Genomic DNA, 27,553 nt, shown 5'->3' on the forward strand with positions numbered 1-27,553 from the left:
TGGGTGGCTCAGTTGGTTAAGCAACTGCCTTCTGCTCAGGTCATGATCCTGGAGTCCCTGGATCGAGTCCCGCATCGGGCTCCCTGCTCGGCAGGGAGTCTGCTTCTCCCTCGGACCCTCCCCCCTCTCATGTGCTCTCTCTCATTCTCTCTCTCAAATAAATAAAATCTTAAAAAAAAAAAAAAAAGTGGGGCAAATAACCACTCCTAGTAGACATGATTTCATAGACCTGTATGATCTATCCCAAAGCCAAGATTTGATAATGATATAATCCCCAAATATCTGAAAGCTATGTTTAAAAACGCAGGTTAAGACTGCGGTTGACCATCTTCACTGAGTTCTTATTTTTACAAAGGGCTTGTGTGTGTCTTACCTGCAGAGTCCTTTGCCTTGGACAACAGTTTGCTTGTGTAAGTAAAACAGAACAGAATGGCCACAGTTCATGAAGTGTTTAATGACAGTGTTAACATAAATGAGTACCCACACATTTTACCAGGTTCACAAGTTTTAGTCTCCACCTTCTGCCTTTAACAGATTTGGGGATGATTTTCCTGCTAAGATTTCTTGGGCAGCTGCTATTTGGCTCATTCTTTTTGTGGAGCTCATGGATCAGGGCTAGGGGAGGGATGATAGTTGACGAAGCAATGAACCTCTTCCTGTCACAATTAGAAAAGAAAGCAAAACTTGTGCTTCCTGGTCACCACACTTATTTTGGAAAACTAAATTAGCATCACCCTGACCAATGATTAGCCTTAAGACACTGTCAGAGCTTTGCAAGAGGTGAAGGAACTTGTTTCTCTAGATACTGGTCTTGCCTCATTTCTATGTTGAGTTTTGCAACATGGGTACTCTTACCAGAGTTCTCAAAATCCTAGTACCCATGTAGTAAGTCCAGTAAGTTGTTTAGAAAAAACTTGTTTTAAACAGTAGTTAACTAAACGAACCCAGTATGGCTTTCTCTAAACAGGCCACCCTCTGGGGGCCTAAGAGGTCAAGCAAAAGGGAACTGGCGCTCTCTGCATTAAACTTTGGAAGGGAGTAAGAGCCGGCATTGCTCCAAGGTGAGGTTAGATACTCCGCCACTGGGAAAGTCTGTAGCAAACTCTCATTTATACTATAAACATGGATCCTTAGGAAAATGAGGATTTAGTGACCCTCCTTTCCCTTGGACAATGTTCAGAAGCTCCTGCAGGGTGGCTTCAGAACACTCAGAAGCTTCCTTACAGTGCTCTGAGGTTAACAGTCCTTACTGATGCCTTTGTAATGAGGATCAGTAAAATTTGCCTGCAGCTTCCTGACCTGGGGACCCGAGTATGTGGTTGCTCAGAGTGGACCTTGGAGAAAGCCTGAAACTCTCTATTACTGACAACATGAGATTTACTACTCTAACCAGATCCACCGAGGAGGATTTGTGCAACTAGCTACTACAGCCCAAAGCAGCAAATCTGCATTTCTCATAAAATCTCACCCACCTCAGGGAGATGTATCAGGCACAATAACCACACATACAGATCAGCATCTCGAGCTAAGGAAAGTTTTAGAAGTCAACTACGGAAGTCAAAGCCAAGGTAGACAGAAGGTTTAAGCCAGAATTCCCAAGTAGGGAAGAGTGAATTTCAGAGTTAGCATTTAGGGGAGGAAATACCTCTGCACCTGTAAGCCATGTATAACATGGATGGTGAGGGCATGCCATCAGTCTGAGGTGACTTTGGCCTCACATGTGAGTAGGACATTCATCAGCCTGCATCCTGTCACTGATGGTGGAGAGAGGAATGGAGAAGCATGGCATCTGTGACAGCCGTGACCAGAGCTATGAAGATGAACCACAGCAGCCCTGGTTTCTATTAACCCCTGTGACTTGCCAAGGTGTCTGAGCAGTAGAAAGGAAGATTTTAAAAACAAAGCAAGCAAGGACCTTGTGATTCAAGTAAAGGTGACTGGAGGTAGAGTAAGAAAACACAAGTAGCTAAAATGAAAGAGTGGGGCAGTGTCCTGTGTCCTGTGCTGGCTTCTAGTCCAGCGTTCACCAACAGTAACTGGTGGCTGAGGGCACCTAACTAAAGCGAGAGCCATGGGAACTCCTGAGTGACAAAGATGCCAGCCACGGTTGCTGCCAAGGCGTCACCTGGTCAGGCCTGCTGAGGCACCTGGTAATTGAGGCAGGGCGAACGTACCCACACTGGACAGGAGCACCTGGGCCCAAGCCTTCAAGGAACCCAACAAAAGTTGGCTCAATTCAGCCGTTCCTAACCAAATCAAAGACCACCATGGTGCAAGGCTACTGTGATCTAAGAGTTGGCCACATCATCAGTTCTGGACAATCTGGGTTTTAGTAAGACCTGGAGCAATAATCACAGCTTCTGGAGGGGGAGGGGAAGTAGACCAGCCCGATGGCAGGCCTTTTGTGTATTCGTATGCACACAGTCAAGCAGCACAGCCTCCTACTCAGCATTTCTAGGGCTGCCAGCTCTAGAGCCTTCGAGGGGGGCGGGGAGGGGGTCTTGAGATCAGGAGTCACAAATTCAAATGGCCACAGGGGCTAGGTAGGCAACCTGGAGGACTGAAGCAGTGCATGTGGAGATGGGTGAGCTGGAGAGAGTGTTCTGCTTCTGAGCAGGGCAGCCCCTCTGGCTGTGGCCGACAGGCTGCCTCATGGGGACGCAGGCCCGGCATTGCCTAATCTCCCAGAAGCCAGAAATCTGCATTTTCACATCAACTCTTGATTTTTCAATGTTGGCAGCAGACCAAACCAAACCCAGCTGCAGGCCATGTCTGGGCCACAGGCCTCCCAGTCTGCAGGAGGAACTGTCCAGGTGCCACATGTGCAAGGCCCCGGGGTGGGGGTGGGGGGGTGTCTGGCCAGCCTGACTGGAGAACAGGCATGGGAACTGCGGCAGGTGACAATACCCTCCTCTGATGAAGAGAAGAGTGCGGAGAGAAAACCAAGGGGTCTTTCTAATGGAAGCAAGCATGGCCTTCAAGGAGCCCGGATAAGAATCAAAGATGAGATCACTCAGGTGGCTCAAGAGGGAAAAGGATTTATTAGCCCATTTCCAGGGCAGGGAGCCAGGGGCATTGGCGGGGTTCAGTGTTCCCACACTGAGAGGGAAGAAAATGCAGCAGTAAAACCCACCTGACTACCTTCACTCCTTCTGAGCTAGAGCTTTGCGCTCACAAAAACCACCCTCTCCTCCTGCAGGGGACACATACGGCCCGGGATGCTGACCTAGGAGGGTGGGAATGGCTTGGTTTTACTCTTGGCCTTCACAGGCAGGGCTTGGGCTGGCACCCCAGGGCATCAGCCATTGTGTTCACAAGGAGTAAAATTCGGGTTAGAAGGGACAGGCGGAGGGAGCTGCAGGCCATCCTGAAGGTCTGCGGCAACCCCACAGGACGGGCTGCTCCCACTCCTTGATGCTTCTGGGAGATCTGAACTTTATTTATAAACAAGACAAAAATCCAAGCAGCATTAATTTAGGGGAACAAAGAAAGGTTTAAAAAAAAACAAAAACCACAGAGAGGCAGGACAAGGAGTTGGTGAGCATCCAGAAGAAGAGGAGGAGGAGGAGAGGAAGGAGGAAGGACCAGTACTCCACCCAGTGCTGAATGTGCTTGTGTCTCTGTGGCCAGGGAGGCCCTTCCTGCCTGCTCCCTGGCCGGCGGCCAGACAGCAGAGGGGCCGCTGCAGTGACGTGAAGACGAGCCCTGGAGCGCTGTCTGGCCACTGACTTGGGGAGTGCCATGGATTTATTACCCCAATCAACCTCCCACCTTCACCGTCACCAAGTGAAGAAATTTTTAACTCTCCTGTCCAAAGTCCTCTGAGAATTTCTTCACTTTCAGGAGGTCGTCTGCATTCACGGTGGGCCGAGTGGTGGCCAGAGACCGGAGCATGTCCGACTGCAAAGACAAGGGCACGAAGCTGAGGAGGAGCCAGGCCCCAGGTCCTCGGGCTCCCCGTGTCGCAGACCCAGGGGGTCCAGTAGGAAGAGGCCAGTGTCCCCGGTCACTCCCAGCCCCAAAAGCAAAGCTCCGTCTGGTTGCCTGGTGCCTGCCTGAATGTCTCCCATGACAGGACCGCTCTTCCCTCCTGGGGCGGCTCATGTCGTTTCCAAACGGGCATATTTCTCGTCTGAGAGAATCCAAGCTCCCCTCACGTCTTAACTCCCGGGAGAAGCTCGCTCTGAGCGCACACCCGCCACCCCAGCCACGCTGGCAGACACCTGCCCCACACGACAGGCAAGGCGTCGGGAAGACCAGGACGAGGAGAGGGCAAGACTAGTGCCGTGAGGCTGCCCGTGCGCGGCATCAGAGCAAACTGCCGACAGATGCTTGCTGCCTCCTTCTGGGCACAGAACAAGCCAAAGCCGTGGAATGATGTCGTCACGCCAGCGGGCCTTTATTCTTGAAGAAAATAAAATGCTCATGCTATGGCCTCCGTCTTGGGCCTCCGCTGAGTCTGTAACAGCAGGAGCCCCAACTGCCCAGCACCCCAAAGGCCATTCTCGGTTTCAGAAGAGCCACGACAGCCCAGGACAGAGAAGGGGAGAAGCCTATCTGTATTTTCAGATCCATGACCCCAGTTTTCTGGGCTCTGTGCAGTCCCTCTCCCAGCCGGCCACTTACCATGCAAACCACAGGCTCTAAGAGTTTGTCACCAGGGACATCCATCCAAGTCATCTCCATGGCCCCTGGGTCCCCTGGTGAGCATGGGGTCAGGAGGTCATCGATCATAACGCTAGGGTTGGTGCGGGAAGGGCCACAGACCTGAAATCAAATAGGAGTTGGGCTGCAGGGGTTGCACCTCAGTGCTTGGGGGAGGGACAGGATGCCTCAGATTTCTGAGTCCTGAAGAGAAAGTGGTGGTAGAGGATGTACGCATGCCTGGCCTTCTAGGTCATCAGTCTGAGAAGAGGATGACTCCTTCAGAACTCTCAGGCTGGCAGTCGAAGTAGCTCAACATAGGATTTCAGAGATTTGTGATTAGCATGATATTCCAGGCACTATTCTCCAGAATCTCAATTTGTGGCCCAAAGTGTCTTGGTATCTTCCTCTTCCTCATTAACTCCATCAAATCTCACCACAAATGCAGTGACATCAAAAATGTTTTTCTAACCACAGTCTGCTTTATTGGCAACATCCCCCCAAATATCCCCAAGGCTAATTCCCTCACCTCCTTCAACTCTTGACTCCAATGTCACCTGGGTGGCCTATCCTTTAAGAATACAACTTGCCCAGGCGCGGCTGGTTGGCACGATCAGTTAAGTGTCCGACTCTTGATTTCGGCTCAGGTCATGATCTCAGGGTTGTGAGATGGAGCAGAGTCCCTTGGGATTCTCTCCCTCTCCCTCTGCCCCTCTTCCCCATCCCACCCCAGCTCACCCTCTCTCTCTCTCTCAAATAAATAAATCTTTTTTTTATAATACAAGCTGCCCACCCAACTCCAAACTTCAGAAACACCAGACTCCGTCCCCTGCTCTACCTTCCCTCTCATCACCCTCTAAGAAATGAGTATCTCAATTAGTAAAGAGGGTCCGATAGGGTAGGGACTTGTCTGCTGTGGTCACACGTGTCTCCCCAGGTCCTAGAACAGCATCAGAAGCATAGCAGGACCCCCAGCAGACACTCAATAGAGATATGCTGTGTAAGAGGAGTTCCTCCTTAGAGCAGGTGATTTTGTACCCGCCGATTCTTCAGACACCAAGTGGGGTCCCCACACACAGCAGAGCACTGACTGTGGAGGTGGCAGAGGTGACTGGCATGGTGCCATGTCCTCTGGCTTCACACAATCTGAGATGGTCACACTGGAGCAAGAAGAGCTATAGGGAAAGAGAGAGCGGTGTAACCCCAGCCCCTACAGCCAGAGGGCTCACTTTATACTTGGCCTTGGTTCTCCAGGAGACTGAAGCTATGTCATCGGAGCAGCCAAGGAACTGGCAAAGAAAGCTGATATCCCCACTCCTGTAACACTTTCTAAGCAACTCCCTGCTGGCTCCACTTACCTTTTTTTTTTTTTTTTTTAAGTAGGCTCTACACCAGGCTTGGAGCCCAACGTGGGGCTTGAACTCACAACCCTGATCAGATCAAGACCTGAGCTGAGATCAAGAGTCAGATGCTCCACGAACTGAGCCACCCAGGCGCCCCTCCACTCACCTTTTTGAAGTGTGTTGCTGAATGAACTTTTCTGACAGGCTGCATGAGGGAGTCCCGCACAATGATGCTGATGTCAGCACCTGAGTAGCCTTCTGTCTTCCGGGCCAGCTCGTGGATGTTGGCATCCGTGAGGTTGTGGGGAGTGCTCCCCAGATGCAACCGGAACATCTGGGCACGGGCAGCCTCCTCAGGCAGCGGAATGTAAATCCGCTTTTCAAACCTGGAGAGCCAAGCACATGGCAGGTCTTGAGAAGAGATGGCCTAAGAGTCTTTGTGGAGAGGGCCGCTGGGGCCCTCCAGAAGCTGGCTGCACTGAGGACTCTGCTCAGCCTGCAGACATGAAGAGGCCTTGGGCAAACGGGGCCAGGCTGCACCCACGGCTGCCAGCAGCAGGCGGACTACAGCTGGAGAAAGGCCTCAGCCCCTGGCTCCTACTGGGAAGACTCACCTCCTTCTAATGGCTGAATCCAACACCCAGGGGATATTGGTGGCACCAAGAACCAGAGTCCCATCGTTGTTATTCCCCACCCCTGTGGAGAAAGGGACACACAGACGCTGAGTGAGAACACCTGCAAGGATCAGGGAGCATCTGGGGGAGGTACCTCAGGGCCTTTGTGTGTTCTGCTCTGGGGCCAGCCCCGTGCCCCCACCAGCAGGGCCCCAACCGGCTCTGCTGGGCCAAGAGCCTTCTCTGAAGCCCTGCTGGCCTCGGGAAGGGCAGAGGGCTCGTGGGCAAAGGCCGGGATAACCTCTCTGCAGGCCTGTGGAGAGGGAGCGGAGAACGGCTGCACTGACATTTTCTCTCCATCCTAAGGATCATCGAACCCAGCCGCAGCTAAACAACGAAGCGCTGCGCTGGCTGCAGGCGGACCGAGAACCAGGGCGGGCACCCAGCACTGGCACGCACCCTGCATCTGGACCAAGAACTCCGTTTTGATCCTTCGGGCAGCCTCGCTCTCATTTTCATTGCGGGACCCGCAGAGGGAATCCACCTCATCGATGAAGATGATGGAGGGCTTGTGCTGCCTGGCCAGCTCAAACAGGTTCTTGACGAGCCTGTGAAGGTGACAAGTGGGGCTGGGATCAGGACACCCACACCCAGCCCAGCCAGGGGCCCAGTCCCTGTTTCTCTCTCCCTTCCCACAGGCAGGTCAAGCCTCCAGTCAGGCCTGGATTTCAGACAGTGGCCATCACAAATCCGCTGGCAGCACGGTACCATGAGGAACAGCCAGCCTCAGTGACAGCCCAGCTCATTAGCTCTGGATTTAGGACAAGTCCCTTCCCCTCCGCCTAGCCTCAGTGTCATCCTCTGCACAACGGGAGTCGGTGTGGAAAATGCCTGAACTACGTGAAGTCCCCAACAGAGGACACCCACCCGATACCCGAAGATTGTGAGTGCCTTTGCCTTCCGTTCATGAGGGCTCCTCTCCCCCAACCGAGTGCCCATTCAGTCTCAGCAGGCTCTGTCAGGACACGGTCCCACCCAACAAACTAGCAGAATTCCCCTCCGCTGGCTACTTCTCCCTGACGCCCACCAACGGCTCCTCTGGGCTGTGGCTCATGGGCAGGGAAGCAGGCCTGGCAGCTGACTTACTTCTCACTCTCCCCCAACCACTTAGACATCAAGTCTGAGGAGGACACAGAGAAGAAGGTGGAGTTTTTGGCCTCTGTGGCCACCGCTTTGGCCAGGTAGGATTTCCCTGTGCCAGGGGGTCCAAAGAGCAGTATCCCTCGCCAAGGTGTACGCTTGCCTACAACAAAGAATAAACTGAGGTGAGCTTCCTCCTGCCTGGGGAAAGGGAACAGAAAAAAGCAGAGGGGACTTAGTTACTGTAAGTACGGACAGAAGAGCAAAGTTCTACAAGACAACTGGTTCTAGAAGCAAAGGAATAAAGGGACCTGAATTACCTGCTTAGAGCCTGCTCCTAGCCCTGGCTCATGACCCCCAAAACCTTGCAAAGTGACACTGGCTGGCACTGGTTCCTGACCCTACTCACCCACCGGGATGGTCAAGTCAAAGTTCTAGTCGCAAAGGTGTTTCTGACACCAGAGAGGAGCCAAGATGGTTGTGATGGGTAGACCCTGGGGCCTCTCTTGACTGAGAGCCCTGAGAGGGAAGGTTGGGCCCTCACCACCAGAGGGCCCATAGAGCTGAGTGGTCACCTGCTCCTGGACACCTTCAGAGTGGGAGCCCTGGGCTGGCTTCCTGAAAAGCCTGCTCTTTTTCCATCTGGGCCTAAAGTAGCTCAACTCTTACCTGTGAACAAGTGTGGGAATTTAATTGGCAAAATGACAGCTTCTTTGAGGGCCTCCTTGGCCCCCTCCAGCCCAGCCACATCACTCCACCGAATGTTGGGCTTCTCCATCACAACAGCACCTGCAAGAGGCAAGGTGAGCCTTCCACCTGGAGTCCGACTGATGAGTCTGAGCCGACCCTCCAGGGGCCCTCGCCACATCCCGCTCCCACTGCCACGGGGCCGCGGGCCTCTTACCCATCAGTTGTTCTTGCAATTTCTTTTTCTCGGGATTATCCCCTTCACTGTCACTATCACTGCTGGGAAAGGAGACAGAAGACGACAGACTAAAGCAAGAGGCAGTCGGCAAAGAGGCTCTGAGAGCGAGGCCAGGCTCTCGGTCGTGAGCCGCCTGCCCTGCTCAACAGTGGTGACAGACCCACCAGCAGGGGCCTCAAACATGCTCAGACCACCTGTTAGCGACACTCCCCTCCACGTCCTCCAGGAAACACTCTCGGAACCCATCCTTGTTTCTTCATTTAGGGAGTAAGAACAGAGACATGTGCGTCCCCAGAAGGCTGGTGAGGGACATGTGCTTTGGGGGGACTTCAGGAGCAGCTGGATGGGCAACCGGAGCTGTCGCTGGCCTTTCACAGAGATTCACAACCAGACAGCAGGTGGCTGTGACTCGGAGGAGAGTGACGTTTAAAGAGGGGGACCTGGGGGCACCTGGGTGGCTCAGTCGTTAAGTGTCTGCCTTTGGCTCAGGTCATGATCCCAGGGTCCTGGGATCGAGTCCCACATCGGGCTCCCTGCTCCGTGGGAAGCCTGCTTCTCACTCTCCCACTCCCCCTGCTTGTGTTCCCTCTCTCGCTGTGTCTCTCTTTCAAATAAATAAAATCTTTGACTTTGGAGGGGGACACAGAGGCCCTGCATGTGGGTCCAGTCTCCATCCAGTGCCAGCTCCATGACCTGGGCCACATCTGAACTTGAGTCTGCTGCCTCCTCTGTCAGATGAAGAGAGTAGCTCCGAGCATAAGAGCAGCTGACTCCATCCTTCCTGCGTGCCCCACTTTACTCTCGGGGCTTTACCCGCATCATCTCACCCGCTCCTTAGGGCAACGCTGGGCGGGAGGGGGCGTTATCCTTCTTCTACAGATGAGGAGCCTGGAAGCACAGGGGTTCATGGCACGTGTCCATGGTCACCCGGCCAGGAAGTGGTGGCGCCGGGATCTACCCTGAGAGCCTGACTGCGGAATCCCAGGCTTGTAACCTCCCTGCTGGCTCGCATTTCACTCGCAGCTTTTCTGTGCGGATCCAACGCGGCACCGTCCAAGGCAGTACTGTGCCCGGTGCCCGGGGCGAGCAGCTCGGGGCGCTAGCATGTGAGTGGCAGCCCCCCGAAGGAAGGCAGCATTAGTACCAGGAATGACAGCACCAGGAAAAGGACACACGCTCATGGGGTCTCTGGTCCCGGCCGGCTCCTGCACTCCTCTGTACTCACCCCTTGCTCTCACTCTGATTTTCTTTGACTGGCTTCTTGCCATGCTTCTCTTTGCTTCGTAAGTAATCCTTCAGCTTCTCCGCCCGGTCTAGGTACTGCATGCACTTGGCTCGAATGCTCTCTTTGGCCTTTTCGCTGTGTGCCTCATCTGCAAAAGGGGAATTGGAGAGGGTGTGCGCGCCCTGCTCTCCAGGGGCTCTGCAGCCCGGGAGGGCCCTGCGCGGGACTCACATTTGATAGCATGTAGGAAATACTCCACAGCATGCTGGTAGAGCCGGAGTGCCTCCTCGTAATTCTTGGCTTTATCCTCCTCCGTGGCTTTCGTCACCAGATCAATGGCTTTCTGGAAATGCGAAGCAAATACCTCAGTGCTTCCCAAGAGACCCAAAAAGCCCTTGGGGTCCCAGGGCAGCAGGAATCCTGCGGATCTGTTAGTCACACACCATTATGTCGGCCTGTTTTTCCAACATCAACTAGAAAGGCCTTGAAAGGAAGCCGTAAAAGACAGCCATCCCTCTTCACAATACACTCATACGGGTGAAAACAACCTCCTTCTCCATTTCACTCTGGATTTCAGTAAGCGGAAACCTGACCAAATATCTCAGGTTAGGGCTCAAGGGGAGAATCCACTTTCTATTCCTTGCGTGGACCTGGACCCGGCACCTGGAACGGGAAACACCACAACTGATTGCTGTGCGGCTCAGCATGAAGGCCAGGAACCGCACTTGACCTCGAAGGCCAGAGAAGAGCCAGCCCTGGGTTCTACCAGACTGGTCAAAGGGACCTCTATTTCCTCCTACCGGCCCAGCCTGCTTCTCTGTGGGGAAAAAAGAAGATGGTTTTCCTAAATTGAGCTACTTAGGGAAGGGATGCTTAGACACATGGGTCAGTATACCAGTAGCTCTAGTAAGGAAAGTGCTTGCTGGCACGCCTGGGTGGCTCAGTCAGTTAAGTGTCCGACTCTTGGTTTTGGCTCAGGTCACGATCTCAGGGTCAAGAGATCCAGCCCTGCATCGGGCTCCGCACTCAGCAGCGAGTCTGCCTGAAGATTCTCTCCCTCTGCCCCTCCCCCACTGGCATATGCACACGCTAAAATAAATAAATCTTTAAAAAAAAGAAAAAAGCAAGAAAAGGGCTGGCTTACTCCAAAGACATGTATGTGCTGCCAACTGAGGGGAATGGTCCTCTGGCATCTTCTAAGAACTCCGTGAGAGTATCTTTGTGAATCTCACAAATCCTGTAGGCCTGTGCTCTAGACCGAACTCAAAGCAGGCTGGATCTTTCAGGCAGCTGCCCCACACCTACATATCCAGTTTTAGAAACCACGGCTTCACCAACCCAGGAAGCGCTACCAGAATTATCCTCCTCAAGCTGATCGGCACTAGATACCAGGCTGGCAGATCCCACTGTACACACACAGTTCCGTCCACAGCAAACAATAAACCTCCTGACCAGCTCTTGGCAGGGCTCAGGCATTTGTGCAGCCCTTCCTCATCTGAAAGTAAGAAATCTCAGAAAGACACAGCTAGCTCTACAAAATGAACAGACTGAAGCAGGTTAGGCCAGGTTGATGATAAATGAACCCACCAGGTTGCCTAGATGAGGAAAGGCGGAGAGTGTTGGCTACTATTTTCAAGCTCAGCTACCTCCATTACCTACAAATAGAAAATGGCCAGGAGCCCAGAACCTTCTCGAATGATTAGCTTAAACACAAGCTTCACAGGTCTACTCTTCCCCAACGACCTGCTCTTCTGATGAGACAATGAAATGAATTCTCCTGTCCCTGATGGCTTCTCTTCTCCAGAACAAACATGCCCAGTTCCTTGGACTTTTTCACTCTATATGCCTTCTTGCTTGGGTCTGTCCTTTGGAAAGGCAGGGCTCAGAACAATACTCGAGGGATGCTCTGCACCTCCCTCCGAGATACTTTATTAATTAACGCACCTAAGAGCACATTAGATCTTTTTGGCAACTGCATACAATGTTTCAAAGGCAAGAGGCCTCAGTTGCAATTTGAAGAATAGTTTTGCATAACACAAGGGTGAGGTGATAAATAAAACTGCCAGCCTGCCGCATCTCTAGTAACACATATGGCAAGGATGAGGATGAAGGACAAGTTTAAGGAAGATGTGCTAACAGAGGAGCTGGCAAACTGTAAAGAACCAGATGGTAAATAGGTTAGACTTTCCTGGCCATACAAACTCTGCCTTTGTAGCCCAAAAGCAGCCATAGAGAATACGTAAATGAAGGAGCAAGAATGTGTTCCAATAAAACTTTACACTGAAATTTGAATTTCATAATTTTCACGTGTCATGAGATATCTTTCCCAGCCTTTTAAAAACATAAAAACCTACATTATGTTAAGTGAGAGAAGCCAGTTACAAAGGACCACATATTGTATGATTCCAGTTATATAAAATGCCAAAAATAGGGGCGCCTGGGTGGCACAGTTGACTGAGCATCTGACTCTTGGTTTCTGCTCGTTTGGTGATCTTGGGGTCATGGGATCGAGCCCCGTGTGGGCTCTGTGATTAGCCAGGAGCCTGCTTTAAGTTTTTCTCTCCCTCAGCCCCTCCCCCCTCTAAAATAAATAATCTTTTAATAAATGAACAAATACATAAAGTGCCCAGAATAGGCAAATCCATAGGACAGAAATTAGCTGAGTGTTTGCCCAGGGCTGGGAGAGATACAGGATTTGTGGGGTTAACGGTAAAGGGTGTGGAGTTTCTTTTTGGGGTGATGAAAATGTTCTAAAACTGTGGTGATGGTTGCACGACTCTGAATATACTAAAAGCCACTGAATTGTATACTTTAAATGTGCGAATTTTCTGGTGAGTTATATCTTAATAAAGCTTTTCTTTTTAAGATTTATTTATTTGAGAGAAAGAGAGCCTGAGCAGGGGGAAGGGCAGAGGCAGAGAATCTTCAAGTAGACCCCCTGATGAGCACAGAGCAGATGCAGGGCTGCCATCTCAGGACCCTGAGATCATGACCTGAGCCGAAATCAAGAGCTGGACGCTTAACTGACTAAGCCACACAGGTGCCCCTTAATAAAACTTTAATAGAAATGTAAAAACATTCTTAACGCACAGACAAAAACCGTCTGGGCAGGGGGGATATGCAGGCGAAGTTTACAAACCCCTGTTCTAACAAATCCGAGCTTCTGCTGGTGGATGGTGGGGGTCTGGCTTTGGACTCTAGTTAATTCTTGGCCAAGTGGCCCAGTTTATTCCATGCCTCTGTTCCCACTTTTTCCTCCACCTTCGGACATCTGAATGCTACCCACCCTTTCCGGATCCAGCCAAATGCCCCTTCTTCCATGAAGTCTTGCCTAGCTCCTTCACAGGCTTTGTTTTGAGCACTTACTATGTGGCGGACACTGTGTTAAGAAGGCTTCACCTGAATTACTCAATCCAGAGCCACTGTCACAACGACCCTACAGGGTATTACCCCAATTCACTGACAGGAAACCCCCAAATCCAAGATCAAGTAACTAGCCCAAGGTCACACGCGGGTGAGCGGTAGAGCCACGACTGAAGCCCAGGTCCGAGGCCTGGGCATGTTTCTCCCCGCCGGCCCAGCAGCACCGGCAGCACCTGGAGGATGGGTCAGTCATGCATCCAGGTGGCGCCACCCCAGCACCACCAGGCAAGACCTAGGGAATGAATGAAGGGTCGCTGGCCGACAGGAGGAAATCCGAGCCTGGAGAAGGAGCGGGGACTCGTCCTAAGGGAAGCAGGAGGAGGAGGGAGGGCAAGCGGCCCGACTGCGGGGCCGAGCTTCCCGGGCGGCGCCGGTGCGGTCCGCAGGAGGCTGATCCCCGCGGCGGTACCGCGGCGCCGCCGGCTGCACGTAGCGGCCTCGGGGCTCGGCCTGGCCCGGGCGGGGGGTGGGGTGGGGGCGGCAGGGGAGCGGGAGTTCTGGAGACAGCCCCTGGCTCCGGGCGCGTGAAAACAGAAACGGGCGGAGGCGGCGACAGGGCGGCGGGGCGAGGGCCGCGGGGCCGGGGTACCGAGCCGACCGGCCGCCCGACTGCTGGCTCGCAGGCCCCGCCGCGCCTCCTCCGGCCTCCGGAAGCCGAGACCGGCCGCGCCGAGGTACCTGGAGGGTTGACGTTGTCATTTCATCTCCTGGGTCCGCCCCACACCCCGCGGCGCTGCTTGCGGCCTCAGTCCGGCCCCGGGGAGCCGAGCTGCTGGGTCGGGCGCGGGGAGCCCGGCGGCTTGGCGCTGGGCGCGGGCAGGGCTACCGCTCGCAGCCGGAGCCGAGTCGGAGGACGAGTGAGGAGCGCGGCCCAGAGCGGTCGGGCCCGAGCTGCGCGGCTGCCCCCCGGCGGCCACGGCTGGCACTGCAGGCGCCGCTCCCCGCGGCCAAGGGGCGGCCCGCACTAGGGCCGCGCTGGGGCTGGGCAGGGGGCGAGTCAGGGGCGTGTTAGGGGCGGGGAGCCCCGCGAAGACGGGGTGGGGGCGGGGCGGAGCAGGGCGGGACGTGTGGGCCGCGGGGGCGGGGACAGGGGCGGGGCCAGAAGCAGGGCTGGCTAGAAACCTCAAGTCCTCGATCCCATTTCTAGTAACATAGCTCCTGTAGGACAGCTTTTCTTGCACAGTAAACCTAATTCCCAGAGCGTTGGGTTTCTGATGTTTAATAGGGTATGCTAATAATTAGTATCTACCTTGTCTGGCTTTTGGGGGGAATAAATGAGCTAGCTAATGTAAACACAGTGTACCCCACACTGGGGACTCAGTCTCTGTTAACAATTAAAAAACATTGTTTTTTGAGAGCGCGCGCAAGCACGAGTGGGGAGAGGGGCAGAGGGAGAGGGAGAATCTCAAGCAGGCTCTATGACCAGCGCAGAGCCAGAAGTGGGGCTGATCTCAGGACCCCAAGGTCATGACCTGAGCAGTAATCAAGAGTCAGGTGCTTAACTGACTGAGCCACTCAGGCGCCTCCTCTGTTAACTATTATTATGATGCTGGTGGCTGTCTAAAGTCAGTTTTTGTTTTAAGATTTATTTGTTTGCTTGTTTATGTATTTATTTATTTGAGAGAGTGAGAGAGAGAGAGAGAGAGCACAGGAGCAGGGGGAGAGGGAGAGGGAGAAGCAGGCTCCCGTGCTGAGCAGAGAGCCCATGTGGGACTCAATCCTGGGTCTCCGGGATCTCCCGGGATCATGACCTGAGCGGAAGGCAGACACTGAACCAACTGAGCCACCTAGGCACCCCTGTTTTTGTTTTTTAATATTAACCCTGTTACTTTTCTCTTTAGGAAAATGGTTTTCTTTTCTTTTTTTTTTTAGATTTTTATTTTTTTTAAGTAATCTCTACACCCAACATGGGGCTTGAACTTACAGCCCCCAGATCAAGAGTCACATGTTCTACCAACTGAGCCAGCCAGATGTCCCAGGAAAGTGGTTTTCTTTCTTTTTTTTTTTTTAAGATTTTATTTATTTATTTGAGAGAGAATGAGAGACAGAGAGCATGAGAGGGAGGAGAGTCAGAGGGAGAAGCAGACTCCCCGCCGAGCAGGCAGCCCGATGCGGGACTCGATCCCGGGGCTCCAGGATCATGACCTGAGCCGAAGGCAGTCGCTTAACCAACTGAGCCACCCAGGCGCCCTGGAAATGGTTTTCTTAAACCTCCAATGCTGGGGTCTTTAGCCCTGTGAACTTCAGTATAGTACACCTGTGCTAGTTTCTGGGGATATAGCAATGATCAAAACAGCTCTAGGGCAACCTACAGTTTGAGAAGAAATATGATGTTCATCAGGAAAGATGATGTAATAAGCGTGTTGAGGCCCATGTGTGAAAATCCATGTGCTATGTGAGGTCGAACAGGCACCCTGCCCAAGATAGGTGGTCAGCCAAGGCTCCCATTTAAGCAGAGGTTTGAGGGATGAGGCAGGAGAAAGAACACTCCAGGTTGATAAAACAGCCTGTGGAAAGGTCCTGAGGCCCTATGGAGGCCACTGGTGGAATTTAAGAGACTGAAAGAAGGCTGAGAGAGGCTGAGAGCAGAAAGAAAGTCAAAGTCTGATGTAAACTGATGTGGGGGAGTTGGGCAAGGCCAGGGCATTTGCCTATGGTAGAGATTTTGGGTTTTATCCTGAGAACAGTGGGAAACTGTTTTTTGTTTGTTTGTTTTTAAAGATTTTATTTATTAGAGAGAGAGAGTAGGAGCGGCAGGCGGGTGGGGGCCAAAGGGAAGCAGACTCCCCGATGATCATGACCTGAGCTAAAACCAAGAGTCGGACACTTACCCAACTGAGCCACCCAGCGCCCCTGTTGTTGTTGTTTTTTTTGATAGGTGACTCTAGCCCTACTGTGCAGAACAGCTTGCAGGGATGGGGTGGCTGCTGCATGCAAAGCTATTGCTGTAGTCCGGAAGAATGAGGGGAGCCTGCACCAGGGACAGGGGCAAGGAGAGACATATAGAATGAGAGATTTTGGAAGACAAATCATAAGCACATGGAAATGTTTTAGATTTGGGGTATGGTGAGGGCAGGAAGGGAAAGAGGTGACTCCTGGGCTATGGCTTCAGGACCTGGACAGATGAGTTGGGGAATACTGAACAGAGACCAGGTTTGAGGGCTGGAGGAGTGAGGAAGACCACGAATTTGAGGTGCCTTTGAATCATCAAGTTTCAGTTAGATGCGTCTGGAAGTCAGAATAAAGATGAGGCCAGAGATAAAGAGCTGAGAGACATCTGGGTATACGTGGCAATGAGATCTCCTAGGGCAGAGCAGAGTGCAGGCTGAGGTGAGGGGAGAGCCTAGGACAGAACTTGGAAGTTTGTTGGCTGGCGAGAGGAGGATGAGCCTGCCAAAGAAGCTCAGAAAGACAGCTGGAGAGGGAGGATAGCCACAAAAGTGTTTTGGGAGTCAGGGAAGGAGAGCTGAGGAGGAGAGGTGAGCACCGTATCTGATGCAGCTGAAGAGGCAAACAGTAATATGCAGACACCAGCCACCTCAGCCAGAGATGTTCCAGTCATGTGATGGAGGCGGAAACTACCCTGCAGTGGGCTGGCTGAGAGGGGGTCATGAGGAGGCACAACTCCTTCAAGAAGTTTGGGGGAAAGAAAGGGAGGTTTAGAGCATTAGCTGCAGGAGTTGAGGGGTCCAGGAAGGAATCTGTGATGGGTTTTAATGGGAGAAGAGTTGATCCAATAGGAAGGATCTAGTTGAGGAGGCTAATGAACAGGAACGGGATCCAAGCTTTAAACATTGTAGTTGGAGGGAAGAAGATAGATGCCTACCTAGGTCAGCCGGGAGGTAACGAGAAGTTGGGAGAGTACCTTGGGGCGGCTGCTGTTTCTCAGTGAATTAGGAGGAAAGAGAATCTGCTGAGAGAGAGAGAGAGAGAGGTGGGAGGCCTGGGGTTTGAGGAGAGTAAAGATGGTTTGAAATCCTTTTAAGTGACCCCAAAATGAGCAGTGTTAGGGGCGCACCTGGTAAAGGTTGGCAGCCTCTCTAAATGAGTAGAGGTCCCAATCTGCCTTGAGCTTTCCTCCCCAGGACTCAGCTATTCAGCGAGATGTGGGACGATAGCTGGGTTCATCCAGGTGGCTGCTGTGAAGGCAGAGCAGCAGGGAATCCACAGGTTTGGGCGAGTGCAGTGGGGGCCTGTGGAAACGGGGCTGGGTGAGGTGGGAGACGAATAAGGAGAAGGTAAAAGAGCCCATGGACTAATTGAGGACCCAAAAGTTTGAAGGAGCACGCTGGAGAGGGACGCTTCCGTTCCAGCAATAAGAGTCTAGGGGGCGACTGGGGGAGTAGGAGGATGGCTGAGCTGGAGCCGAAGGGCCATTGTTCACACACGTCATACACGAGGAGGTTGAAGAACCAAAAGGCCGAGCAAGGTGCTGAGCGCGCCTGTGGACACTGCAGGCAGGAGAGTGGCTGCAGTGGTGGGACAGGGCTGTGACGAGCCTGGGTGAGACAGGGACACACACACACGGGACGAGTCATGGCTTCTCAGCTTCCACCCCGAACCCTGCACTTTCAGACACTGATGGAGCTGTGTCGGGTGGGGAGGCTTGTATGTGCTGCTACGCACGTGCCATCGGCCCTGTCCATCCCTGAGAGGGCAGGGCTGGGTCCTTCCCAAGGCTTGATAGAGGCTCACTTAATATTTGCTGGCAGTGTTAACGATGAATTCATCCAGAAGTAGTAAGTGAGCAAATAAAAGAGAGGGCCCCTAACCGGTGGATGAGAGTGAGGCCGAGTCGAGAGCAGATTAAACCCACACACTGGCTGGGCTGTACGAGTCGGAAGACCCTGCAGTTAAGGAGGGCTGGGTTAGTCTGCTAGGGCTGTCATCACAGAAGGGGGGGCGCTGACACAATAGAAATTAATTGTCTCCACAGTTCTGGAGGCTGGAAGTCCAAGATCAAGGTGTTAGCAGGGTTGGTTTCTTCTGAGGCCTCTTGGCTTACAGATGGCCATGCTTTTGCTGTGTCCTCACTGGGTCTTTCCTGCGTGCGCATGCACACCTTATCTCTGTCCAAGCTGCCCTTTTTTTTCCAAGGACACCAGTCAGATTGGCCAAGGGCCCACCCTAACGGCCTCATTGTAACTGAATTGCCTCTTTAAAGGGCCTATCACCAAATACAGTCACCTTGTGAGATGTGGGAGGGTTGGGCTTGGCCCGTGAATTTGGTGAGGCACAATTCAGCACACGGCGAGGGCTGGGTTTGAGATCCCCTGGCTGTGTCCGCTGTCTCTTTGTTCTGCTTATTCGGCTTTCTTGCGACTCGTGGCTTAGCTTCTGTCTTTGGTGAGCTGTCAGTACAGACATCAGCCCCGCTGACAAAGCACAGCTTCCCAGAGGAAGCTCCCCGTCCCGGAGAGAAGCTCTATACTGAGCAGCCGCTTCTGATGGCAGGCAATGGGGATCTCCTCCCCACCTCACTTGGTTGCCCGTTGCTGACACTCTCCTTGGAGGATAGCTTGAAACCAGACTCTGAGAAGCCCTCAGTTCTGCAGTCGTGTTGCCATTGCTGGTGGTGGTGGGGGGCGGGGGGGTCCGTGGAGGGGAGAAAGGGGAAATGAAGGTACTAAACAGGATTTGTGGGCTGGCACATGGAGCATGCTTAGGCTTTGTAAATCCGAATCAGATCAAGAACTTCATATTCTAACTTTCTCGCTAGAGCAGAAACCAGATTCTCAGCTCCCACACATTGGAGCGCCCACACTTCAGGTAGAAAGTCATTGACTTGCAAATACACGGTTCCATTGGTGCCTTCCTGCACCGCACTTTCCCAGACTGGATTCGGCTGATGCTGGCAATGCGGCGCGTGTCGGGAACCTGCGCTTGGACCAGCGAGTCAATTCTGCTTAGCCAATACAACCCAGTAAAATCAGACCGTACGAATGCCAGCATTCTGGGCTCCTGCCAAGCAGTGGGTTCTTAACAATTTTGTTAAGGAAGTGGGGGCCAAGAGGAGTGTGGAAGAAGAGCAACAAAAACTAAGTTCAGGTGAGTAACAGTTTGGAGAGGTAGGGCCACGGCGAAATCTCATGCAAAGAGACTGACACCCGAACGCATGGAACACTGATGATTCCTGATACGATTCCTGAGAAACCATCTCCCCTCCTCCGTGTCACTCAAAGTATAATAAAGCTCAGATGGACCCAATGATTAAGCTCCTGTTGGTGAAAGTCAGTGGTGGAAGTACAACCCAAACTAGGTTTTTAAGAGTTTGGAGTTGCCCTACATCTGCTTAAAAATGACACCAGAAGAGATGAACACCACATGTGGTACTGGAGAGGCTCCTGTGCTGGAAGTGAAAAGGAGACTTGCTGGGACGACTGGCATCACGTGAATGGGGTCTGTGGCTTGGGTGGTTGGTAGTGTTGGGCCGGGGTTGATGTCCCGGTGGGGGGAGGGCTGAATGGCAACAGTGCAGGAGAGCGTCATTGTGTTTGGTAGGACACACTGAGGACTTAAGGGTGATAGAGCAACATGTCAGAGAAAGACAGGAGGGGAAAACGGAACAAATGTAAAATGTGAACAACTGGGAAACTTGGGTGAAGAGGATGGATGTAGGAGATCTTTGTACTGCTCCTGAAATTTTCAAAATGGTTTGAAACCATTTTAACGTAAAAATAAAAGAAAAAATACAAGTCTAAAAGCATTTTTTTTATTTACAGTATAAAGGTTACAAAGGTATATATGTATTTATATATATAATATCCTTAAGTTACAAATTTTCATTGTAATGTACAATGCTGTATGTTGATGTGCAACTCAAGGGGAAGTGTTGTTTATGCATTTATATTTATAGAGTACACATAAAGCTTTTTTTAATTCTTAAGAACACAAATACTGCCCTGTTTTATGCCATAAGTTTTGATTTGGTAGTCTGGTGATACCAGAAGATTTGAAAACTAAATTTTAAACAACACTTAAAAAGAAGTCTTGTTTAAATACAGGGTTCTCAAAGAAGAAAAAACCAGAATATCACATTCTTTTAATTTCTTGTAGAAGAATTATTCTAGATTTCGAAGACTTAATACTTAACAAAAGTGAAAGTTGTGTGGAACAAAATACATACAAGGGGGTATAATCAGAATTTGCCCACAGATTAGCCAAAATAGGCCTTCATAGGTAGTGGTTTGCCACATTATCTTCTAGAAGATCTTGGGTCTGGTACCAAAAGGGAAACAGATTCTTTGGGCACCAAGGTCTTACCATGCTGAACACATCCAACAGATTGTAAACATAATACTGGAGTCTTATGCTGGAGAAAAAAATTACAAAACTAAAATCGGTTCTTGTAATCAGGGCAGACTTGCTACAGGTGTGAAGAATATCACTGAGATTGATGATTGTGCGAAACCCAAAACTTAGTTGAAATCATTTCCTCTCCCCCAAATTTTAGCAATTCACAAAACAGGTGAAAAACACAACTGGTATCCTCTCGAACAGGACTAAGATGGAAGGAAAGCACTTCTGCCAATCTAGAAGGAACAGACACACGACAATACTTATGTTCTGGTTCCAGTAACATAGAATCATTAGCACCTGATTGTCAAAGCGTAGATTTAAAGGAGGACACACTGAAGGCAGGACCTAATTTGTGTGCACTACTTAGGGACGCTGGAAAACAAAGGGGAAGGAGCCCACGTTACTGTGTGCCCTGTGCCATTCCAATCACAGATGACTGAGGTACTTTCTGGGTATGATGAAGGATGCTGCCTTAAAAACTGACCCTAGTAATAAATGGAAGGCAAGATGGATGGGAGGGGGCTGTCACTGTATGAAAATTATGGAAAAATTCAACTAGCCTTCCTTGTTTCCTTTAGGTGTCCTTTTTATTGAGTTTGAGTGTCAGAGTGTTCTAGAATAAGTGGAATTTTGCTAGGTTTAAAATATCTTCATTTTGACACACCATTACAGACAAATGTTGCTTTTACCATGGATAAGGACTTTCAGCAAATGAGATGTTTAAAGGGTGTAAGTGTGGAAATGCATGCATCAGCACAATTTAGAAATAGGTGTAGATGAAATATACATTCAGTTTTGCTATTTTATAGTTTAAAAAGCATTTCTTTAAAAAGACTTTCTTGTTGATCCACTTTGGGCAAAAGAGCTTTTGTTGTTGTTGTAATTTATTCCTAGGGATATTCTACACTGTTCTTCCCAAACTAAAGTCTGATTTTTTAAAAAAGATTTTTAAGTAATCTCTACAACGAACATGGAGCTCAAACTCACAACCCCAAGATTAAGAGTCGCATGCCCCACCAACTGAGCCAAAAAGTCTAATTTTGCATTAAAAAAATTAAGCATAATAAAAAGACTGACCTACTTAAATGTGCTTGGAGTTCTTTCATGTCGGCATGCACCAAAGACCAAGCATCATTTTAAACGTTTTCCAGTCAGCCAGGGGAGCAGAACTGCAGAGGTACTTTGGTAAAAGTATGAAGTGGTTAGTTACTTAACCACTGATTGATTGATAGATGGCATGGTGTAAATGAGAAATAATGGATTATGTGCTACTTGAGGGCAGGAACTTTCTTTTGGACCCTTCAGAATACCTAATAAATGCTTATTAGATGAAACAATACTTGAATTAATATGTCATTAATTAGCCTTGCAGTTTCAGAGTTCCTCCAGGCCCCCAAAGAACATTTTGTCTATTCACAAGAGACTTCTATCACTTTGGAAGAGGTGACAGAGCGCTCAGGTTCCAAGGGTATAATATGTGACTGGGATAAAGAGGGACACTAAAACAAAGCATTTGTGTAAATAGCATGGAGGTAAGATAACAACAGAAATGAGGAAGGTACTAGGAATCTACCAGGGTAGCTAATCTTACAATATAATAAAGCATCGTTTCTCTATTATAGCTTTTTAGTTTCAACCAATCTATTTTGGAGCAATTCAAGGATTACAGTTCGGAGGGTAGGTTTTTTTTGAATATAGCCAAATGTTCATTAGAGAGCAAGGATCATTTGCAAATGGCATTATTTATGAATCACACGAAATGTAGATTCACTTTCAAAACTTAAGTCTGCTTTGGTTCAGTCACCTGAAGTGGGAAGAATAGAGGTGGCAAGAGATTAAGCTCAAGTTTATCAGTTTTGAAACAAAAGAAGAAATCTTATTAAAATATTTTGTTGAGTTAATACATAAAAACCATTCTTCTAGTTGGTAGTTTAGCTACTGTAAAAAAAACAACAACAACAAACAATAGATGTACAGGTGTGCTCTATGAACCTATTTTTGGTACCTTATTTTAACTTGAAATTCTATCCTTTGATAGAATGAATCTGTTATCATTGATCTAACAGATCTATTTTTTTTTTAGAGAAATGGTTTCAAATCTGCCACTAAGCAGTCTATTTCCAGCATAAATTTCACTTATCATTACGTGATAGGAGTAGCTATATTGCTCAAAAACACATAATCCTGATACACAACATAATTACTTTATAATTGTCTGCCATCACACATTTATTGTCTATATACTCAGCACAGGGAAGGAGACAGCTTTAAAAAAGGAGGGAGGGGAGAGACTGCTGCTGTCAGTTTTTAGACAGTATGTAGAAAGTAAAAGAATTCTAGATTACCAAGCAATCTTGGGAGAGAGAGAGAACAGTAGCAAATGGCAGATTCCTCTGCTTTCATCTTCAGGAGGGGGAATAAAAAAGCCACAATAACAATTTAAATTTAACTGAGATTTCCAAACTTAAGACAGAATATAATATAATACCACCTGGTACATTATAGACCTGATAGAGATATACATACAAAAAGAGTGAATATGATTATGGTCAAATTCAACTTAAACTTAAAGTTTAAGCAGAATCCCAAATTTTCTTTTCTTTTTTTTAAGATTTTATTTATTTATTTGACAGAGACACAGCGAGAGCAGGAACACAAGCAGGGGGAGCGGGAGAGGGAGAAGCAGGCTCTCTGCTGAGCAGGGAGCCCGACATGGGGCTCCAACCCAGGACCCTGGGATCATGACCTGAGCAGACGTTTAAGGACTGAGCCCCCAGGCGCCCCTAGCGGAATCCCAAATTTAAAGAATTCTCTTTTCCTTACATAGATACTTGATCTGACTAGAGCAATCTGCTTTGAGACCAAAGAGACCTGGCATTTTACGTCTTCATTAGCAATTGAAAAAAGATGACCTTTGGCTTTCCACCCAGCCATTCATTCAGGGTGTCAATGATGGATGGCAGTGACAGGGAAATGTATGCTGGATATTTGGATAGTTTCAATATTATGTACAATCAATAGCTTATAACCAGTGAAAATAATAAGAACAAAGTTCAGCGTAAGTGTCCAAGATAAGATACAAAAAAGCAGAGAAAGTGCTTAAGTCTACAGGTCTTCCCTGAAATCTTCAAAAATGTTTAACTTTTAAGTAGGTAGGGCTTTTAATAGAATTTGCATAGCAGCTTACAATATAATTTGCGTTAAAAACATGGAGATTCTTCCATGTTTTTGAAAACATACAAATATAACCACATGCACATAAATTAAACAAGAAGACCTGGAGGATCTCACAAAATTAAAAAAAAAAAATCCATTGTAACCTTTTCTCAGAAGTGGTCACACTTTTGTCCATCAAAACCATTTACAGTGAAAACTTTTTCTGGGAAAAACATAATCTTGTCCAGATTCCACACAGTTTAATTTTTTTAAAGAATAAATTTTGGTTTATTAGCTAAGTGCATATAATCAGCTGAAAAAAGCTTTGTTACCATTCTGCTTAGGAAGATAAATTAGGAAAACAAATAATCAGTGACAACTTTAATCATTTGTTGGTTAAATTTTTCCACTTATAAAAATATAAGAAATAAATAATTCAATCTCTCCTGCCATCCAATAATGTTCCATAACAACGTTTGTGAGGGTACAGCTGATAAAAACAGGCACTATCAGACTTTACCTAGCCTAAAAAGTGCTAAAACACGGCTTTAAAAGAGGTGAATGACATTTAAAGTAATATTTTTGATTGCTTGTACATGTCCCAATATTTAATCTGTAACTGTCTACTAGGTAGGTGAGTTTACAGTTATAAGTATCTAATAAATACTGTATAAACATACATTAAAGTATTTCTTCATATAAAATATTAGATATTAATTTCCAGGTAAGGTTTGTTTGATAAATTCATGAAAGGGCTTACCTTTTTCAGAAAAAGAATAACTGAGCCTTTTCTTTCTTTCTTTCTTTCATTGGTTCTTTCTTTCGAGAGGAAAGGGAGAAATTTTAGGGAATGAGGAGGAAGAATTTTCACATGCCAATTGGCTACTTGTAGACATCTGTGTGGAATATGGAAAGATGTCTAAGCCCCAGGTCTGGGGGGTAGTTGAGGGCACAGGAATTGGGTCCATTGGGATGAGGTGGATACTACTCTGCAGCTTCTTTTCCATTCTATACATGGAAGCCCACAACATTCTCAGCAATTTTCCTAATTCAAAATGAAAAAGAAATGACAAGTTAAGCTGTTCTATAAAAGGTGTGAAATACCCCAAATGCCCATTTTTAGTTAAAATAATTTGCCATATTTTGGCATCTTAATACAAAATACATATTTATCAAGGCTGTCCTATTCATAAAAAGCACTTCATTTGTGGTTTGAAAATTCCATAAACACACTTAATTGAAGAACAAGCTGGTCACCCATGATTGGAAAGCTGTTGATGTTACACAAGCAGCTTAAGGGCTCTTGCTCTTGGGGGTGCTAGTGGTCAAAGGAAATCTCCCACACATTTTCATTTCACATTAAGACTCAAAAGATTTAAAAAACCAAGCTTGAACAAAATGAGCCAAAATGGCTCACACACTTTACCTTCTCCTTCTCACATGTTTATCACACCTTTTTTAGAGATCTTTTTCATGTAACTGATGAGCACGGGGGCTCAGAAGTTCTGCCTGAAAAATTTCTCAGTGGCTTAGCCTTTCACACTAACCAAGAAAACCTCAACCACATGGCTTTGTTGCAAAATCTGTGACTGCATTGTGCAACCTTTCAGGTTAATAATGCTCTCACTGCAAAGAGTGTCTAAGCTCCCTTATCTGACGGTATTAGGTGTTGAAATTCTGCTTCCAGAAATCACAGCTGGACCTTCAAGATATTTTTTTTCTTCCCTTGCAAATTTACTTCAGATGAAACCAAACATAGGTTTATGAATCTTTAAAACATAAAAAAAGTTCTTGAAAGACATATTCTAGTCTAGATTCCAATTTCCAGTTTTAAGTGGATCAAGTCATTTATTTTTGGAACTGTAGCTGGGGGAAGAACAGTTATCAGTTCTCTCTCCCCAGCCCCTGCGTGTGGTTAATCTCACTGTACAAAGGGAAGGAGGACTGACTTATGGGCAGAAGAAAGACAGTGGGGTTACAATGTCTAACTCAAACTCTCTGCTCATGAGTCTGCTCTTTCAAATGTCCCACCTAGGTCAGTCTGCACTCACACCAAACAGCTCATGTTTTGTATTTATGGTTGTGGGGTTTTTCCTCCCTATATGGAGTGCTACCCTCCTCCACTCTCTGAAGTGCTCACATCCTCTTATAGTACTCCTAATAAATCTAGTAAGTGAGAACTATTCCTAGACTTTTCTTCAGAGAACATTCAAGTCAATATTCCCTTTTCTTTCAGATCTGGGGACTGCAGTAATCTTGACATTTTATATAGCTATTATCCTATTTTAAATGTTTTCAGATATACACCTCCTTCATAATTAGGAAAAACAAGCTGAGTGTGATTCTTTGATACCACAAAACCAGCAATCTTACTGCTACTAAGTCATAATGATGACATCTGGCAATGCTTAGCAAAATCCAGGTAGCTGTTCCGTGGTCTCGTCACCCGCCCACTGTAGAATGCATTACTAAGCCAACAGTGAGTCTTGAATTAGCAGCTGCCTATCCATGCCACTCTGCTGCCACAAAGGGAGAGGACAAAAGGGCCAGGATCCAGCATGGGCCCACAAAGCCCAAGGCAACTCCACCGGATGTTTGTGCTGAAGAGCTGGCTTTACAGAGCCTACTCTTTAAACAAGTGGGCTCTCCAAGATTTATCTTCCTCAATGAGATCTGCCCACTAGAAAAGATACTCCTAAGGAAACCCATCTCAAAGACTATTCCTCAAAACTAAGATGGATGCTCTCCCTGGAACGGCAGTGATATCCAGTTATTCAAATAGTGACTAATAAAGCTCCACTAACCCTAACCAAAGGCACATTTGGTAAGCAATAAAAAATGGCTTAGGCTAAAATGAGGATTTTCTTTTAAAAGAAATCTTATCACCTGGCTCCTACCAAAGATAAATCAGAAAAATCTAAAACAAGCAAACCTCTTCTTTCAAATCAGTGGTTTCCAACTTGGTCGCCACTAGAAAGGGAGTGGAAGGCAAGGCAAATCAAATTTCACAAGTTCTAAGTCCTAAAGTTAGCACTTATGAGTGGCAAAGCTCGTGATGCGGTAGGAAAGTGATGGCCAGGGTGGGATGCAGGAGAGCCAGGACAGATGGGAGAACGCTTTGGTGTGAAATTCAAGGACTTCCTAGGGTGGAAGGATTATGTGACAGTAAGCTCCAAGACCACATCCGACCTATCTAGAATGGCCAAGCACAGGTGGCTGTAAACTAGCATGTGGCAAGAGATGGTTGAACTAAGCAAGATGTCAAGGCTAAGCTTGGAACGAATCCTGTAGGAAGAAAATGAAAACAACTCTTGGATATTTGATTATGTCCAAAAAAATTGGATATTTGATTATGTCCAAAAAAACAAAAAACAAAAAACCCACAATGAGCCATCCTTCTTCATAGGGGAAATAAACCTAGTGACTTAGAAACCACATTAGGAAATGAGGCAATAAATCAACAGCTTCGTTTGGAACTTATTAGAGTCCTAGAATTTCTGGCCAAGGTAGCTTGTGAAAGGCAGGCTCTTCTTTAAACACGGTTACTGGTCAGCAGTGATCTGCAGGTCCTTGTCAAGGCACTGTGCTGGAGGGGAGAGCAAAGAGCTTTCTTTTTGTGCTTTTTTTTTTTTTTTTGAGGTGGAAATACTTCTTGTGACATTCATGACTCTTTTCTGATTTTGTGCTGCTCATACGAGCAGTCCCATGCGAGTGACTTTGGCTGACAAGAACGTGTGCAATACAAAAACGATCGGCTTCGGACAAGAGTGAAGGTCCATGGTCT

The 27,553-nt window shown here is 48.4% G+C and overlaps 2 protein-coding genes across 3 annotated transcripts in view; both read right to left on the reverse strand.

The window, feature by feature from the left end:
* Nucleotides 1–434: 434 nt before the first annotated feature.
* VPS4A (vacuolar protein sorting 4 homolog A) lies at nucleotides 435–14,179 on the reverse strand. Of its 2 annotated transcripts, none has more exons than XM_035024891.1 (11): nucleotides 13,993–14,179; nucleotides 10,123–10,234; nucleotides 9,892–10,039; nucleotides 8,646–8,704; nucleotides 8,411–8,530; nucleotides 7,748–7,904; nucleotides 7,061–7,209; nucleotides 6,602–6,683; nucleotides 6,154–6,373; nucleotides 4,627–4,767; nucleotides 435–3,900 (listed from the first exon to the last, which is right to left on the reverse strand). In XM_035024891.1, the coding sequence occupies exons 1-11, from the start codon at nucleotides 14,011–14,013 to the stop codon at nucleotides 3,799–3,801; spliced, it is 1,311 nt and encodes a 436-aa protein (XP_034880782.1). In that variant the 5' UTR covers nucleotides 14,014–14,179; the 3' UTR covers nucleotides 435–3,798. The 2 variants fall into 2 exon arrangements, with proteins under 2 accessions (XP_034880782.1, XP_034880781.1); XM_035024890.1 differs by having other exon boundaries at nucleotides 8,646–8,707.
* Nucleotides 14,180–24,178: 9,999 nt separating this feature from the next.
* The window catches only part of SNTB2 (syntrophin beta 2), a 106,469-nt gene continuing 103,094 nt past the window's right edge, over nucleotides 24,179–27,553 (reverse strand). Inside the window, exon 7 of the mRNA XM_035024892.1 lies at nucleotides 24,179–27,551. Coding sequence (XP_034880783.1) covers nucleotides 27,459–27,551 — 93 coding nt within the window. The 3' untranslated portion in view covers nucleotides 24,179–27,458. The remainder of the gene's footprint in view (nucleotides 27,552–27,553) is intronic.

This window comes from Mirounga leonina, unplaced genomic scaffold (genome assembly GCF_011800145.1).
Source record: "Mirounga leonina isolate KUSES-001 unplaced genomic scaffold, KU_Mleo_1.0 Mir_180, whole genome shotgun sequence".
In the NCBI taxonomy this organism is placed as follows: Eukaryota; Metazoa; Chordata; class Mammalia; order Carnivora; family Phocidae; genus Mirounga; species Mirounga leonina.